This window comes from Hemitrygon akajei, chromosome 6 (assembly GCF_048418815.1).
Source record: "Hemitrygon akajei chromosome 6, sHemAka1.3, whole genome shotgun sequence".
Taxonomy (NCBI): Eukaryota; Metazoa; Chordata; class Chondrichthyes; order Myliobatiformes; family Dasyatidae; genus Hemitrygon; species Hemitrygon akajei.
The window spans coordinates 155812922-155830833 of record NC_133129.1 but is presented as its reverse complement, the minus strand read 5'-3'; the positions used below and the strand labels follow the sequence as shown (position 1 = coordinate 155830833).

Genomic DNA, 17912 nt, shown 5'->3' with positions numbered 1-17912 from the left:
AAATATTGATATTCCCTGGAATGTTTCTTTTATTTAGATACAGCACAGTAAGTCCCTTCTGGCTCAACAAATCCGCACTACGCAATTCTACCCATGTGACCAACTAACCCACTAAACCTGTACGTCTTTGCAATGTGGGAGGAAACCAGAGCACCTGGAGAAACCCCACAGGGTAACAGGGAAAATGTACAAACTCCTCACAGACAGCAGCAGGGCTGAACCCGGGTCACTAGCGCTATTATACCATTATGCGAATTGCATGCTACCATGGCTGCCCATGTGTAATATACAATTTTTATTCTGTTCGGGAAATTTTGTGAATTGGATTTCTCTAATTTTAAATTCAGCCATTTAATAATACATATAGTATCTGATTTTAGGATTGACAGAGGCCTTTAAGACCACAATCTAAGATTTGTAAATTAATTTTATCAAAATAAATGCACAATACGACAGAAGCTGGACGAACTTTTATTAACGCACCATATTAAGCATCCCATAATGGCTTGGTATAGCAGCTGCTCTGCACGTGACTGCAAGAAACCGTAGAAAGCTGTGGACACATCACAAAAACCCGCCTCCCCTCTATGGACTCTATCAACATTTCTCACTGTCTCAGTAAAACAGCCAGCATAATCAAAGGCCCCTCTCACTCCCAACATTATCTCATCTCCCCTCTTCAGACAAAAGATACAAAAACCTGAAATAACCTGCCAATCCAAACTGACCAGGGACTGCAAGTGAGGAAATCACTTAATTATAATGGCACTTGCGTGCTGGACCCAGGACAGATCCTTTGAAATAACACCAAGGAATTTAAAGTTGCTGACACTCTCCACCTCCAACTTCTCAATGAGGACTGGCACATGGGCCACTGATTTCCTCCTCCAGAAGTCAATAATCAGCTTTTTGGTCTCGCTGACTTGAGCAAGAGGTTATCCAGACCTCACAACCCACCTTGTTATGATCTTGCACCTTATTGTCTACACTGCATTTCCTCTGAGGCTGTTACACTTTATTGTGCCTCGTTATTGTTTTACCTTGTACTGCCTTGATGCACTGTGTAATGATCTGATCCGTACAAACGATATGCAAAACAAGCTTTTCACTGTTTCTGCTCTATGATTTCCATCAGCACAGGTACACAAGGCAGTGTGTTTAGTACCCTGATCTACTCGCTTTACAGTTATGACTGTGTGGATAAGCACAGCTCCAATGCCATATTCAAATTTGCTGATGACACCACTGTGGTAGGCCAAATCAAAGGTAGTGATGAATCAGCATATTGGAAGAAGATTGAAAATCTGAGTTAGTGGCGTCATGCACAACAACCTCTCACAATGTCAGCAAGACCAAGGAGCTGATTGTTGACTTCAAGAGAAGGAAAACAAAGGTTCATGAGCCAGTCCTCATCGGAGGATCAGAGGTGGAGATGGTTAGCAACTTTAAATACTTAGGTGTTTTTATTCCAGAGGACCTGTCCTGGGCCCAGCATGCAAATACAATTACGAAGAAAGCATAGCAGTGCCTTTACTTCCTTAGTTTACAGATATGGCAAGACACCTAAAACTTTGACAAATGTCTATATAGTGGGGAGTATATTGACAGGCTGCATCACAGCCTGGTATGGAAACACCAATGCCCTTGAACGGAATATACTACAATAGTAGTGGATACATCACAGATAATGCCCTCACACATCTACATGAAATGCTGTCACAAGAAAGCAGCATCCATCATCGGGGAGCCCCACCACACAGGCAATTGTCTTCTTGCTACTGCCATCAGGAAGAAGATACAAGAGCCTCAAGATTCAAACCACCTGGTTCAGGAACAGTTCTACCCTTCAACCATTACGATGAGGTTAGGAGGGCTTTACCCATGATGTATTCACTACTTTTTGTAGTGTTACGAATGTGGAGCAACTCTGAGGGGCCGAAGGGTGCAAAGTCGCCCCCCCCCTCCTTTTTGAGAATCACAAGATCGCTATTATTTCGGGTCTGAGACCCAGGAAATGAGAGAGATACACAGCATGTCAGTAATGAGAGAGACACAGGAACAGCAAAGGCAGTTGTTATAGACACCGCAGAATACACAAGGTTTGGAATGTCTCCTAACAAACGCGGAATGGAACCACTGATTACTGCTGTTGTCTCTTGGAGAAGGAATGTGTATTGAGTACTGTACTATTCATTGAAACCCCTCAGGGAACAACTAGAGTGGTCTGGTTGAGGGATTGCATCATCCCAACCGGATTGACATCTGAGACCCCGTGAGTGAGGATAAAAGACGGGTCTGGGGAACACCCTTTAGACACACCAGGAGAAACGCTAGAAATCCAGTGACAGCGTTTTATAGCGAAGCCGGTGAGAGCTCGTGTGTGTCCTCCCTTGCCTGGGTGGCGGGCTCATCACGGAAGAACGGTTTAGCTAAAGGAGAGGTCACACTTGAACGGCCACAACAACGAGACACCGATGGATTGAAATCATAAAGGAAGGTTGGCAAAACACTTAGCAGTAACTGTTCCCATTCTTATATCGTTCTCTCTCTCCAACAATTGCAACACCGCGACAAACGACGGCAGCCTGTGTGAACTGAAGTGAACTTTATATTTCCATCGGACAAATTCATTATCCCCTAGACAACGATAGAGCTTATTTCTTATTGATTATTATTATACCCGCACTTTTAGGTTTAGTATTGACGACGTATATTATCTGTATATTTGCATTGATATTATTTTTGTGTATTTTTACTAATAAATACTGTTAAAAATAGTATCACCAGACTCCAACGGACGTCTCTATCTTTGCTGGTAAGTAACCCAGTTACGGGGTTCGTAACAGTAGTACATTCCATTAAAGGCCATTGGTGTTTCCATACCAGGCTGCGATAGCCAGTCAACGTTCCCCCAACCTATGGACTCACTTTCAAGGACTCTTCATTCCAAGTTCTTACTATTTATTGCTTATTTCCGACCTCTTGCTACATTATGAACCTTCACGAGCTCACAGGTCCTCTGGGACAGGTCTGCTTACCATCCCAAGGATCAAAACATGATGAGGCAGTTTTTAGTGACTATGCTCCACATATCTGGAATAATCTTCCAGAGGATCTGAAGTCCTTCCCAACTTTAAGCTTTTTTAAATTGAGGCTTACAACTTTTCTTTTTGGTGTAGCTTTTAATTAGAATCTCCTGCAATGTAACTTTTATTTCTTTAATATTATTCTGTGTGATTTTATTGTCTTTATATTGTCTGAAATTTGATGTTTGATTTTTATATCTTGTTTTATGTAAAGCACTTTGAATGTTGAATTTCAAAAGTGCTGTACAAATACACTTACCTTGCCTTGCCTTATTTATTATTATTGTTTCTTCTTTTTGTATCTGCCCAATTTGTTGCCTTTTGCACTCTAGTTGGAGGCCTAGGTTGGGCAGTCTTTCTTTGATTCTGTATAGTTATTACCGTACTCTATAGCAGCCTTTCTCAACCTTTTTGCCCTGGAGAAACCCTTGAAATTATTTTTAAGTCTCAGGGAATCCCTGCATAAAAATTATATCTACAGCTCAAGATACGTTAGCATGATCAGTAAGTTGGAGATATAATAATCTAAAAATAATTGTCAATGCTCTTTTGAATAGAGAATGAATTTTTAGCCAACCTTTCTTGAAAAAAAAAGGTACTTAAAATGAAATTACCTTTCTGGAAATTAATCTCTTTCCCTTTCATAAATTTTAAAAGCTCATAAGGCAAACTTAATAAATTTCTGTTAAATTACTGGCTTAAGCCAACATGGGATTTAATTTTTCTAAAAGTGGGCTTGGTAGATTTAATTTAATTAAAGATTGTAAGTTGATTCTAATTACAAGCTTTACTGTTTATCTTGAGATTCCCATAGCCATTTAAAATAAGCAGCACTTTTACATGTCATATGGCTGTGATTTACTTGTCTTTTCAGTCTTGCTGGAGCCATTGCTGCATTTGTAGTTGTTTGCTGCAGACTAGGCACCATGGAATAGGGGTTAATAAAATATAAAAAAGAACAGCATAATAAATAACTAAACAAGAAAACCACACAAAAAATATGAAAACTTCATGATATAATTCACTTCCAACCTACACAATCCACCTTTTGCAATGTTTACAACAACAGCAAAGCGTCAGGCCAGCAGCAGTCACGGTTCCTTCTTTACAATGAAATTTCCCTCTGGTTTTCTACCACACTGGTAGAGTTTGTTTGCTTCCATAAGGCAGTCAGCAGCGCGCAAAGAGGAAGTTGGAGGACATAATTCAGGAGGGAGAGGTTGATGTCACAGCCCAAGTTGGGCGAGTCCATTCAATGCTCAGAAAACGCACTTTACGCTTCTCATCAGAGTACTGTCCTCCCCTCTGTGCAATACAGTGCTCACCAATTATCAACATCCCATGTCAAAACTGAGTACTGTGCACTGCCATACTACGCTGAACGACCTCTAGCGAGATTGTGAATGGGGCTGCTCGGCCTCTGCCCACCACTGAGAGGGCTAAAATCGCCCAAAGTTCAAAAAATGTTTAATTTTTTCTTAAATCATGATCTCTCGCAGAACCCCGGTTGAGAAACCCTGCTCTATAGATTTACTTAGCTCAGTCCATCACAGAACTACAAAATCCAATGCGATGGTAAAGGAACATTTGAAAAAAGAAATCAGGCAAAGCTTCATAATAAAATCAAAAGAACTTCTCTATCTCACTGTCAGTTAGATTTCCAAGTTAAAATTATCCTTTTGTGGCACATAAGAAGTTAAGAACTGAAATACAATTAAAACTACAGCAGAGCTAACTTGTACATGTAATTTATTTACATAAATATCACATAAACCTTTCAGCATTACAGAAAACAGCTATTTAGGTCCACATGAAAAGTGATATTGCTCAGAGCTTTCCCAAAGATGTAGCTGTCTCTGTTCACTTAGTCTCGGGTTTTGTTTCTCCTGCATCAAGTTTTGGTACCTCAGCTGGTTTACGGTGTGCTGGAAAAACTTCCCATGGGCTATTGAGGTCAAATTTTCGGAATTCCTGGGCAAGTTCAATAGGCTCAGCAACCACGCGTTTCACCTCATCATCATAACGTACCTAAACGGGAACATTTGTGGTTATATTCATGGACTAGAACAATAAATATTTGTGCTTAATATAATGTTGCAAATTTCTGAAGTACATTTGTTGCAGGTTTTCACTCCAATATTTTTTTCTGATAATTCAAGAGCAGCATGAAGGAAATATAAATAGAAATAATCTACACTTCTGAAGATATCAAATATTATACCTCCACATAGCCAGACAGCGGAAAGTCTTTGCGGAAAGGATGGCCTTCGAATCCATAGTCTGTGAGTATTCTTCTTAGGTCTGGGTGGTTAGCAAAGAATACACCATACATATCCCAAATCTGGAATGGAAAAACAGTAACAATTATGCAATTTACTAAGTTTTATCAGAAATTTAAATTATAAATTTGATAGATGCAAGACATACCATAAATGAAAGACATAAATCATTTGTTCATCTATCCTGTAAGATACGAAATTATTTGGGGGTAAAATTTTGAGCTTAATTAAATACATTGCTTAAATGTCACAGGACTGAATTTTATAGTTTAGATTAAATCAAGATATTTATCACAATAGTGCCCTATGTTTCAGCTTGTATCCAAAAGCACAGAATGGTTGCCTTAAACCTAATTATTATATTGCATGGCTACATTTGGAAAATAAAAGTTAAATAACAGTTAATATGATTCAAGCACATTAATTCTAATTTCTCACTTAAAATTAGAAATATTAATAGAGAAAAAAAATCACCTAGTTGATTAAATCTGCTCTTTCCAGACAACATAAAGCCAACAAAACTTGTACACTACCACAGCTGGCCCCATCCTTCAAATTAAATCCTAAAACATTCATCTATCTCTAGCCTGCTGACATCCACAAGCAACCTCTTTTCACCAAATTAATAACCCAGTCATCCGGCATTTATATGGATCAACTTCAGAATGTATGCAAATTACTGGCCATACAAAGTGCTTCATTAGGATCTTAAAAAAAAGTAAATGTTCTGGGTAGCATTTTTTGTCACTTCTCATTCTTCTAAACTTCAGTGATTAGAGGCCCAGAGCCATCAACCTGACCTTATACATTAACCCTTTCATTCCTGAATCATACTTGTGTACCACATCTGGACTCTCTCCAGTACCAGCACATCCTTTCTTAGATAAGAAGCCCAAAGCTACTCTCAATATTCCAAGTGCAGGCTGATTAATGCCTAATAATGCATTACATCCTTGCTTTTATATTCTAATCCTCTCAAAATGAATACTAACATTGCATTTGTCTTCCTTATCACTGACTCAACCTGCAAATTAACCTTTAGTAACCAAATTTCTTTCTACCTCTGATTTCTGAATTTGCTCTCCATTTAGAAAAGAGTCTACACCTTTACTTCATCTACCAAAGCACATACCCATATACTTCCTTACACTGTATTCCATCCGCCACTTTTTTGCTCATTTTACTAATCTGTCTAAATTGTTCTGCAGACTCCCTGCTTCCTCAAAACTACCTGCCCCTTCACCTATCTTTATATTGTCTGCAAAGTTGGCCACAAAGCCATCAATTCCAAAATCCTAAGCATTGACACAGTATGAACTGGAAAGAAGTGGTCCCAAACAGTATGGAGCCTACTTTAGTAACACCCTGGTTAAGATTTTTCTGCTATGCTGTAGGTATTTCATTATAGCTGTTCTGTAAGAGCAGCCTGTTCTGCTTTCAGCAGGTTTGGGTTTGAGCTAAAGATAAGGGGTTGTGATGTTCATACTTAGGAATGTAGCGTCATCCAATCAGGATGGTGGAATTGGGAGAAGGTTCTAGAGAACGTTGGGCAGAGAACTTTTTGCGTCAGACACTGGTGTGGGTTGAGGTCTTTTTGGCAGGAGCTGGAAGAAGGTAAGAGGGAAGATGGCTGAGGATGTCGTCCCTATTGCACAATGTGGTTTGTGCAGATGAATGGCTTCAAGGAGGAAGGACCAATACTCCCATGGGGCAGCCCATTTGTCCGAGATGGGTTTCAAACGACGTTCAGAAGGTGGAGTGTGCTTTCACACAGACTGTGGGTCCAGTGCACGAGTTAAAGACTGCTTCAAGGTGAGCTCCAACTTATGTGCATATTTGGACTGGGTTAACTGTAATGGACCCTTTCTATTTTTTCCCCCCTTTCTTTTCCCTACTAACTGTTTGATAAAGCTGACATTTATAAATATACCTTCTTTATAATTGTATGCAGTGTACAATCTGTTATTTATTGTTTACAGCTAATTGCCATGGGGGTTAGTATTTACACAGTATCCACACAGATTATCCCAATTTCCCGGTTTTGGTGGGACCCAAGTCATTACCGACCCTACATGTATGGAGTTTAAGAAAGATGTTTCTGTCACCATTGAGTCCAGTGGCCATTAGCGAGGGCCTAATGAGCCACATGGTAAAAGGTTTCCTTTAGTTATTTTAGTTTTCTGACTGAATTCTAATTCAGACAAGATAATTGAAGTCTTGCTTCCATACTTGATAAAATGTACAAAACTTAATACACTTTTGCTAAGATTTAGGACATCATAATATCTAATATTGTTCTACTCTTAGTTCAATTATCTATCACTCCTTAGAACTACATTATGGCAGTAGTCACAGAGTGCCTGGACAAAATGCGATCTTCCCAAGCGCAAGAACACTTGGCCAGAGCTTTGGAGACTGGAAGCTCTTCTGCATTGCTTTCCTCCTTCGGTCTGTGTATGAATCTCCCCCTACAGCATCAAAGCTGCACACACGGGGGCTGAGGGGGGGACCCTAACTGTAGGCTTTGTGGTCAGCAGGGTTCATTGGCACACATACAATCAGGATTTAAAACAGCTTTAACACAAGGACAGTACAGGTGGTGCCATGACAAGGTCCTGCTGTCCCCTGCTGACACACTGGAGTGGGAGAGGTATAAAAACAGACCAGCTGGCAGAGAGGCAAACAGGGCAGTCATTTTCATCAAGGAGAGGGCCACGCCAGTCATATCAAAGAGGCCTACATCCAATCTGTTGCAAACTGCCAAATCATGGGAGATAAGGGTTGATGCAGGGAGGAAGGTGTGGTTCCCGAAGTTGACACTTCAACCAGACATCATACTGTGGTCCACTGAAGACAAGAAAGTCATCCTCGTGGAGCTCACAATACCATGGGAGTAAGGATGCAAGGAGGCTCATGAGAGGAAGGCTCTGAAGTACCAATCCTTAGTCCAGGAGTGCAGGGATAAAGGATGGCAGACATGGCTACAAGGTTCCAGGCAAGGCTCTCTCTGCACTGGGCCTTGATGAAAAGAGCAAGAACCAAACAGCTCACAGGATGGGGAAGAAGCAGAAAGAGCCTTTATTTGGATATGCAAGAGGAGTTGAGCTGGAAGTCAGGAGCAGATGGGCAGTTACTTGGCCACCACTGCTGAACCGCCACCTGTATAGTGTAGTAGTTGAAGGTCGAAACACCCAAGGAAGGTTGGGCACCACCTGATGACATCTGCTCCTGACCAAAGGATATGGTTACCTCATGAGGTTACTGAAGAGAGCACCCCAGTGTATGATACAAAAAGATTGCAGTCTGTCTTGGTTTTCCCAAGAGATTAACTATTATTCAAAGGGACCAAAAGTAGACATTACTATAAGACCTCAGTTCAGCCAGCATAACAAAGAGAAAAAAAAAATCAACATTGCACATCAATGACCCTTTCTCAGAACAGGAAAAAAACTATTCCATTGAATTCCTTCAGCTCACCTCTCTCTCGTACCAGTTTGCAGCTTGAAACACAGGTACTAAGGAATCCAGAGGCGTCAATTCATCAGTGTAAGTCTTCACACGAATACGAGAGTTAAACTGGAGAGAAAGCAGGTTGTATACAATCTGTTGGGAAAGAAATAAATATATTCAAATTAAATTCTGACCACTAATCAGAACACTTTGATACAAAACCACATGACTCATAATTTGTCTACCCTTCTAAAACTATGCAATACATTATTGCATATTCTTTATATTTTACTATAGGCATAGAGCCAAGCAACAGTTTGTAATTTGCTTTCAAGGTTTTTGTTAATGATTAACCCTGTGATTTTTTTAAGTATGAAAAGCAAGTGATGTGTGGAAAAATAACCAAAACAAGATACATTAATTTTCTTTGAGCATCATTCTCTAACCAAGTAGCAGCAATATTAAAAGCACAGCATTTTTGCCTTCTTTTAATAAAAGAGTCCATCCTCAACGTAATTGGCAATACAAGTCTTCTTGGTATCGCATTGATGATGATGCTGTCATAAACTTAACCTGTAACTAAATGCACAAATCTATTTTAACCTTGAGGCCTTTCACAAGTGTTTTGGAGACAATTTTCCCAATTTCATTCAGGAGTATTGGAGGTTGATCTGGTCAAGATCATAAGACCTGTGCCATTTGCTTTCTAGCTTGTCCTTAGAGCACTGCATGGATAGTTCTTTCAAAACTTAAGGAAGTAGTAACAGAGAGCTTTCAAGTAAATGGAGATAGCATAAGTGAATGGAAGATGATATACAAGGCAAAAATTTGTAAATTTGACAAAAAAAATAGAAACATGCAGCACTTTTAAAAGCTCTAAATGTTCAGAGACCTGGATAACATTGTTCATGAGTCATTGAAAGTTAATATGCAGATATAGAAAGCAATTACAATGGCAAACGGTACATTAAATATCATTGCATAAGGATTTGAGTTCAAGTTTGTTCTTTTTGTCATTTAACTGTACATATGTATACCACCAAACAAAACGACATTCTTCCAGACCAAGGTAAACAACAGTACATATAACTCAGGGAAAAGTCAAAGTAAGTTTATTTTCAAAGTACATGTACGTCACAATATACAACCCTGAGATTCATTTTCCCGTGGGCATACTTAATTAATCTACAGAATAATAACCATAACCAAATCAATAAAAAGACTGACCAACTTGGGCATTCAGAGTGCGAAAACTGTGCAAATGCAAAAAGAAAGAAATACCAATAAAAATAAATAAATAAGCAATAAATATTGAAAATATGAGGTGAAGAGTCCTTAAAAGTGACCCTGTTGGTGGTGGAAATATATCAATGATGGGCCAAGTGAAGTTATCCCCTTTGCTTCAAGAGCCCGATGGTTGAGGGGTAGTAACTGTTCCTGAATCTGATGGTGAGAGTCCTGAGGCTTTTGTATCTTCTTCCTGATTGCAGCAACGAGAGGAGAGCATGAACTGGGTGGTGGGGGTTCCTGATTATAGATGCTGCTTTCCTACAACAGCGTTTTATATAGATGTACTCAATGGTTGGGAGGGCATTACCTGTCAAGGACAGGGTCATATCCACTACTTTTTGTAGGATTTTCCATTTAAAGCTACTGGTGTTTCCATACCAGGCTATGATGCAACCAGTCAATTTACTCTACATCACACATCTATACATGTTTGTCAAAGTTTTAGATGTCAACCCGAATCTCTGCAAACTCCTACGGGAAGTAGAGGCACTGTCGTGCTTTCTTTGCAATTGCACTTACGTGCTGGGCCCAAGACAGGTCCTCCAAAATAATAACACCAAGGAGTTTAAAGCTGATGAACTTCTCCACCTCTGATGCTCGGTGAGAAATGGCTCATGGACCTCTCTGGTTTTTTCTCCTGAAGTCATTATGCAGCTCCTTGGTCTTGCTGACATTGAGTAAGAGGTTGTTGCTATGACACTCATCCAGATTTTCTATCTTCCTCCTATATGCTGATTCATCACTACCTTTGATTCCGCCTACGACAGTGGTGTCTTCGGCAAACTTGAATATGCTATTGGAGCTGTGCTTATCCACACTGTCATAAGTGTAACACAAGTAGAGCCGGGGCTAAGCACACAAACTTGTGGTGCACCTGTGCTGATAGAGATCGTGGAGGAGATGTTGTTGCCAATCTGAATTGACTGGGGCCTGCAAGTGAAGAAATCGAGGATCCAATTGCACAAGGAGGTACTGAGGCCAAGATCTTAAAGCTTATTGATTAGCTTTGAGGGGATAATGGAATTAGGTGTTGAGCTGTAGTCAATAAAGAGCATCCCAATGTTGTATCTTTGCTATCCAGATGTTTCAAGGTTGCGGGGAGAGCCAATGAGATGGCACCCACTGCGAATGTGTTGCACCGGTAGGCAAATTAAAACTGGATCTAATGTCACTTCTCCAGTAAGAGTTGATAAGTTTCATTACCAACCTCTAAAAGCACTTCATTACTGTGTATTCAAGTGCTACTGGACAATAGTCATTGAGGCAGGTCACCACATTCTTCTTAGGCACCAGTATAATCAAAGCCTGCTTGAAGCAGGTGGCTACCTCAGACTGCCAAAGCAAGAGATTAAAGATCTCAGTGAACACTCCAGCCAGTTGATAAGCACAGGTCTTTATTACTTGGCCAGGTACCCCATCTGTGCTGGATGCTTTTTGTGGGTTCACCCTCCTGAAGGGTGCTCGCATATCAGCCTCAGAGACTGAAATCACAGGATCAAGAAGGGCTGTGAGAGTTTGTGATGGTTCCTCCACGTTTGATGGTCAAAGCGAACATAGAAGACATTGAGCTCATCTGGAAGTGAAGCCCTGCCGTCACCTGCATTACTCGATTTAACTTTGAGAGGTGATAGTGTTCAAGCTCTGCCACAACTGTACAGCATCTTTCAATGATTTAAGTTTAGGCCGGAAATGTCACTTCACCTGTGAACTCACAGCACATAAAATAATATTACCACAAATAAATTAACAAATAATCAGGTGCATATACAAGTTAAAAAATAAACAGTATAATGCCAACAGTGCTTCATACATGATGAGACCTGTGTGGTGGCAGGGAGTTCAGTAGAGAGGTCGTACTTTAACGCTACAGCCCTGGTGAGATTACTAATTCTGCCATTGATGTCTCCCAGGAGAAAAGCATCAATAATTTTTTCTACTAAAGATGCCTCCCAGAAGATAGGAGTCCAGGTAAAAGTCGAACTTTGCTTCATGCTCATCAGCACAAACCAAGGAGACAAGCCCAAGCTTTATAAGACTTTTATATCGATCAACAGGAAACTTAAATACTCAGACTGCAGATACACTGCATGCATCTTATCAATGATTTCTCCTTCACTTTACCAGAAGAAACTTCACTACCTAGCTCATTGACAGAACGATCTCTGGCAAGTCTAATCTCAATAGTGCCACAGTATCAAATTCAGACAATTTTCCTGTCTCTTACCATAAAATTGCAAACATCTTGACTTTTAGAATGAAGGTATTTTTTGCCCATTATTGTTTTGCAACCACAGTAATGTTATACCAGTCTGTATTTTTCTGGCTAAATGTTTAAAAAGGACAAAGCAAACTTTCTTAGTAAAGGCCACTCAATCAACTAGACACTGCCAAACCTTTCTGCTCCCTATTAGGCACAAGTCCCAAGATTGCCTTTGAACAGGATCATGACTTTGATTACAATGGTCATCTCCAACTACCACTTCAAAACATACACAATGTAAAAGGAGTTGGAAAAGTGGACAGGTAATGGAATAATGCAATTAGATTTGGAAAAAAAAAGTTGGTATGGGAAGAACTGAGTGGGAGAGCCACTCCACAACTGCAGCCCCATTCTCTCTTCACTGTGGAAGCCTGATTCTTTTGGGATGAAGAATTATCACAGCCAGAGATTACATGGGCAATCACAATGCCTTAAATGGATAGTCACCTCCTCTGTGTCTCACTTCACACTGCTAAGCTACATACATTGCCTTTAAATCACACTGATCTGCTCTGCTCTTTTGCCAGAACTATCTTGACATGACAGAGAATGACAGTTTCCCTGCTACAGTGAGGCAGAAAACCTATTGGTAAACCTCAATTCTCAAAATGGTTTGCCAGACAGACAATTGTCATATTGGTTTACAAAATGATTGCTTCCTGGCAATTGTTTTAAATGAAATTTCATAAATCAAGAAAAAAAATCAAAGCCAAATACATTACAGGTATTTTGGTACAGTATATTCTGTGAACAGCAATTGGCCCAATACAGGTTTCCCCCGCCATCCAAAGGTAGAGCGTTCCTATGAAACGGTTCATAAGCTGGAATATCGTAAAGTGAAGCAATTACCATTTATTTATATGGGAAAAATTTGTGAGCGTTCCCAGACCCAAAAAATAACCTAGCAAATTAAGCCAAATAAAACATAAAACCTAAAATAACAGTAACATATAGTAAAAGCAGGAATGATAAGTGCACAGCCTATATAATGCAGAAATACTTTTCTGCAATCATTGCAGCACTGTCCACCGTAGCGAAAAACTCACACAAGCGAAGTGCTCTCGGCAGAAACACCCGGCGCAAGCGCTCTCACAGAAACACTCTCTCCAGTAACCTTTAAGCTATGAAGCTGCCAAATCATACCAAATAACAAATTGTACCAAATAACACATAAAAATACACAGCCTATATAAAGTCAAGTCAAGTCACTTTTATTGCCACTTCGACCATAACTGCTGGTACAGTATATAGTAAAAATGAGACGACGTTTTTCAGGACCATGGTGTTACATGACACAGTACAAAAACCAGACTGAACTACGTAAAAAAAAACAACACAGAGAAAGTTACGCTAGACTACAGACCTACACAGGACTGCATAAAGTGCACAAGAACAGTGCAGGCATTACAATAAAATAATAAACAGGACAACAGGGCAAGGTATCAGTGCAGGTTTCGGGTATTGAGGAGTCTGATAGCTTGGGGGAAGAAACTATTACATAGTCTGGTCGTGAGAGCCCGAATGCTTCGGAGCCTCTTCCCAGACGGCAGGAGGGAGAAGAGATTGTATGAGGGGTGCGTGGGGTCCTTCATAATGCTGTTTCCTTTGCGGATGCAGCGTGTAGTGTAAATGTCCATGATGGCGGGAAGGGAGACCCCGATGATCTTCTCAGCTGACCTCACTATCTGCTGCAGGGTCTTGCGATCCGAGATGGTGCAATTTCCGAACCAGCCAGTGATGCAGCTGCTCAGGATGCTCTCAAAACAACCCCTGTAGAATGTGATGAAGATGGGGGAGGTGGGAGATGGACATTCCTCAGCCTTCGCAAAAAGTAGAGATGCTGCTGGGCTTTCTTTGCTATGGAGCTGGTGTTGAGGGACCAGGTGAGATTCTCCGTCAGGTGAGCACCAAGAAATTTGGTGCTCTTTACGATCTCTACCGAGAAGCTGTCGATGTTCAGTGGGGAGTGGTCGCTCCGTGCCCTCCTGAAGTCAACAACCATCTCTTTTGTTTTGTTCACATTAAGAGACAGGTTATTGGCTCTGAACCAGTCCGTTAGCCACCGCACCTCCTCCCTGTAAGCTGACTCGTCGTTCTTGCTGATGAAACCCACCACGGTCGTGTCATCGGCGAACTTGATGATATGGTTCGAGCTGTGTGTTGCAGCACAGTCATGGGTCAGCAGAGTGAACAGCATGGCACACAACCCTGGGGAGCCCACGTGCTCAGTGTGATGGTGTTGGAGATGCTGCTCCCGATCCGGACTGACTGAGGTCTCCCAGTCAGGAAGTCTAGGATCCAATTGCAGAGGGAGGTGTTCAGGCCCAGTAGGCTCAGCTTTCCAATCAGTTTCTGAGGGATGATTGTGTTGAATGCTGAACTGTAAGTCAATGAACAGCATCCAAATGTATGTGTCTTTTTTGTCCAGGTGAGTTAGGGCCAGGTGGAGGTGGAGGGTGACCCTAAGTAGAAATAATGTATGTACAGCGTAGTTTTACTTACCGGAATCGGGAAGACAGTGAGCACACTGATGATGGTGTGTTAGGCTGAGTCGTCGGAGGTTGGGGTGGTGGGACACTGGGGTGTCATCTTATTGTTGTCTGTTTCCATCAGGGCAGGCAAGTCATCTTCTTCTACGTCTGCCTGTCTCGATGTCGAAGGTCGAGGTTTGTTGTCTGCTGTGGCTGATGTGGAAGGCTTGAAAAACGACAGTATGCTTGACTGCTTAGCCTCGCGCATTTTTCTATCATAGTTCTTTGTAAGCACTCAAACCATCCTGCAAATATGCCCTAAACCTACGTACCCTTTCAAAATTGAAGTCATACTTTTCTGCAATCATTGTAGCGTTGTCAATCACAGCGAAAATCTCACACAGTTGCTTCACATTCAGTTCCTAGACGACTTCACTTTCAGTCCATTCGCTACTGCATTCAGTTTTGAATGTTATCCTTTCCTCTTCCAATTGCATCAGCTCTTCATCTATCAGTTCTTGGTCACGGGATGCCAAAACCTCTTCAACATCATCTTCATCAACTTCCACAAGCCAAACTCACTTTGTCCTTACCTTCGTTCACCCTTAATCATGTCCAGTTTTACGCTAAGTGTAACACCCTTACGAGCTCTTTTAGGCTTTTCCAATACCTTAGAACTCATCTTGCTAACGGATGCACAAAATAAATCGAGATAAAGCACAGATGCTCACAGGCATGTGCTTAAGCAATGGCGGCTAGAATGCAGTTCCAGGGGAGGAGCTTGGCTGCTCAGGAGCGCGCGCTGCCTTTTTTCATCAGAGAAAACACCTTCTGTTAGCGAAAACAGGTAACTAATGTAGGTCTTTCATAACAGCGAGGTGTCATAAAGCGAACATTCAAAAAACGGGGGACAGCTGTATTTATTACAGCCAAAAAAAAAGACTTGTAAGTCAAAGACATACTTAGAAAAGTCAATGGTGTTTTAACACAGATTTTTTAATCTAGAGATACCTGTATCTTTGGTTAGACATGAGATAATTATAGAGTATACCAACACAGAAACAGGCCCTTCAGCCCATCTAGTCCATGCCAACTTGCACCCAGACCATATCCTTCCAAAGATCTCCCATTCATGTATCTATCCAAACTTCTCTTAAATGTTACAACTGAACCCCACTTCCGCTAGCAGTTTATTCTGCACTTATACCACCCTCCAAATGAAAAAGTTTTCCCTCAGATTCCCCTTAAATATTTCTCCTTTCACCCTAAACCTGTGACCAATACTTCTAGTCTCAGCCAACCTGAGGGGAAAAAGCCTGCTTACATCATCCCTCATAAATTTGTATATTATTATAAGATTTCTGCTTATTCCCCTGTACTCCAGGGAATAAAGTCCTAATCTATTCAACTTTTCCCTATGACTCTTGTCCTCAAGTCCCAGTAATATCTTTGTAAGTTTTCTCTGCACTCTTTCAAGTTTATTGATGTTTCCTGTAGATAGGTGACCAGAACTGCAAACAGATATAGCATCCAAATCATCTCCAGTATTTCTACTATTTTTTAATGTTTCTTAATTGTACATATGATTTTTTAATGTTCTATCGGTGAGCAGCAGTGAACCATCTGATTGGCCTATCAGAGTTCTCTTTGGGAATTAGTTGACTTGATCAGCATTTCTGATCTGGCTATTGTTCACAATTGCACTTAAAAAAAAGTTCCCTGATTTATGAAGGCCAATGTGCTAAACACTCTTTTTATAGCCCCATCTACCTGTGATACCACTTTTAAGAAATTATCGTTCTATATTGCCAGATCCCTTTGTTCTACAGCATACCTCATAGCAAGTCTTACCCCGGGTTGTCCTCCCTCAATGCAAACTCACACTAAATTCCAAATGCCAGTTTTCAGCCCATTTTCCCAGCTAGTCGAGATCATCTTGCAACTTTTGAAAGCCTTACTCGCTGTTCACTGTGCCACCAATCTTGGTATCACCTGCAATTTCTTGAACTAGTTTACAACATTATCATCCAAGTCAATAATACAGATGATTAGTAACAACAGATGTAGCACCAATCCCTGAGGTACTACACAAGTCACAGACCCTCAGTCAGAGAGGGAACCATCTAATACCACTCCCTATCTTCTCCCGCTAAGCCCTGTTGGATCCAATTGGACACTTCATCCAGAAAGCCAAGCAACTTAAACTTTTGGACCAGCTTCCTATTAGGGACTTTGTCAAAGGTCATGGTAAAATCCATATAGACAACGGCCATTGTCTTTCTTTCATCAACCTTCTTGGTAACCTCCTCAAAAAAACTCTACAATTAGTTATACACAACAAAGCACACTCTATACCATACTGATAATCCCTAATCAGGCCCCGTCTACCCAAATATTTATGTATCCCATGCTTCAGAATATCTGGATATTCTAAGGGACAGGATATATAAATACTTGGGTAGACATCAAGGTATCTGGGTGTTATTGGGGACCGAAACTAATAAACCTCTCCAAGGAACATAATGTAGTAACTGACAGAGAGACCATGCCTACACAAGTAATACTGTAACTCAGACAAGTTAATTTTCTCCAAAACATTTGGCTCCATTACACTCAATAGATTAAGTTAAATTCAGGACCAAAACACATAAATGGCACTACATTATAACTTCAGCACTTACAGGTAAGAATTGATTCGTGCTCAATATATTTATTACTGTCTCAAACAATTATACTACACAATAATGGCAAAGTAAATTGAAATCCTTATAACAAAAGGTGTACAATTTGAAAGCTACTATATATGTAATACTTTATAACTAAATTGCGTTTTCATATCAGTTCCCCAAACCATGACTGGATATCACATTACCTCAAATCTAAATGGACGGGTAGGGACATCCACGGCCGTTTCATCAGCAAGTGACTTAAATTGAGCATTGGTATGATCTCGCAGGAATGTCAGCACAGGTATTATGCCATCTGGATGGATAAGAAGCTCCAATTCATTGTAACAGCTCACCTATCGAACAAAGGGCAGAACAAAGAATACTTACCAAAAATTTTAAAAAACAAA

At 40.6% G+C, this 17912-nt stretch overlaps 1 protein-coding gene across 1 annotated transcript in view; it reads right to left on the bottom strand.

Moving 5' to 3' along the window:
* Positions 1-4818: 4818 nt before the first annotated feature.
* ndufs3 (NADH:ubiquinone oxidoreductase core subunit S3) overlaps positions 4819-17912 on the bottom strand; it is a 17432-nt gene continuing 4338 nt past the window's right edge. The window contains exons 4-7 of the mRNA XM_073049638.1: positions 17709-17858; positions 8843-8968; positions 5308-5427; positions 4819-5114 (exon numbers count right to left, since the gene is read on the bottom strand). Coding sequence (XP_072905739.1) covers positions 4947-5114; positions 5308-5427; positions 8843-8968; positions 17709-17858 — 564 coding nt within the window. The 3' untranslated portion in view covers positions 4819-4946. The remainder of the gene's footprint in view (positions 5115-5307; positions 5428-8842; positions 8969-17708; positions 17859-17912) is intronic.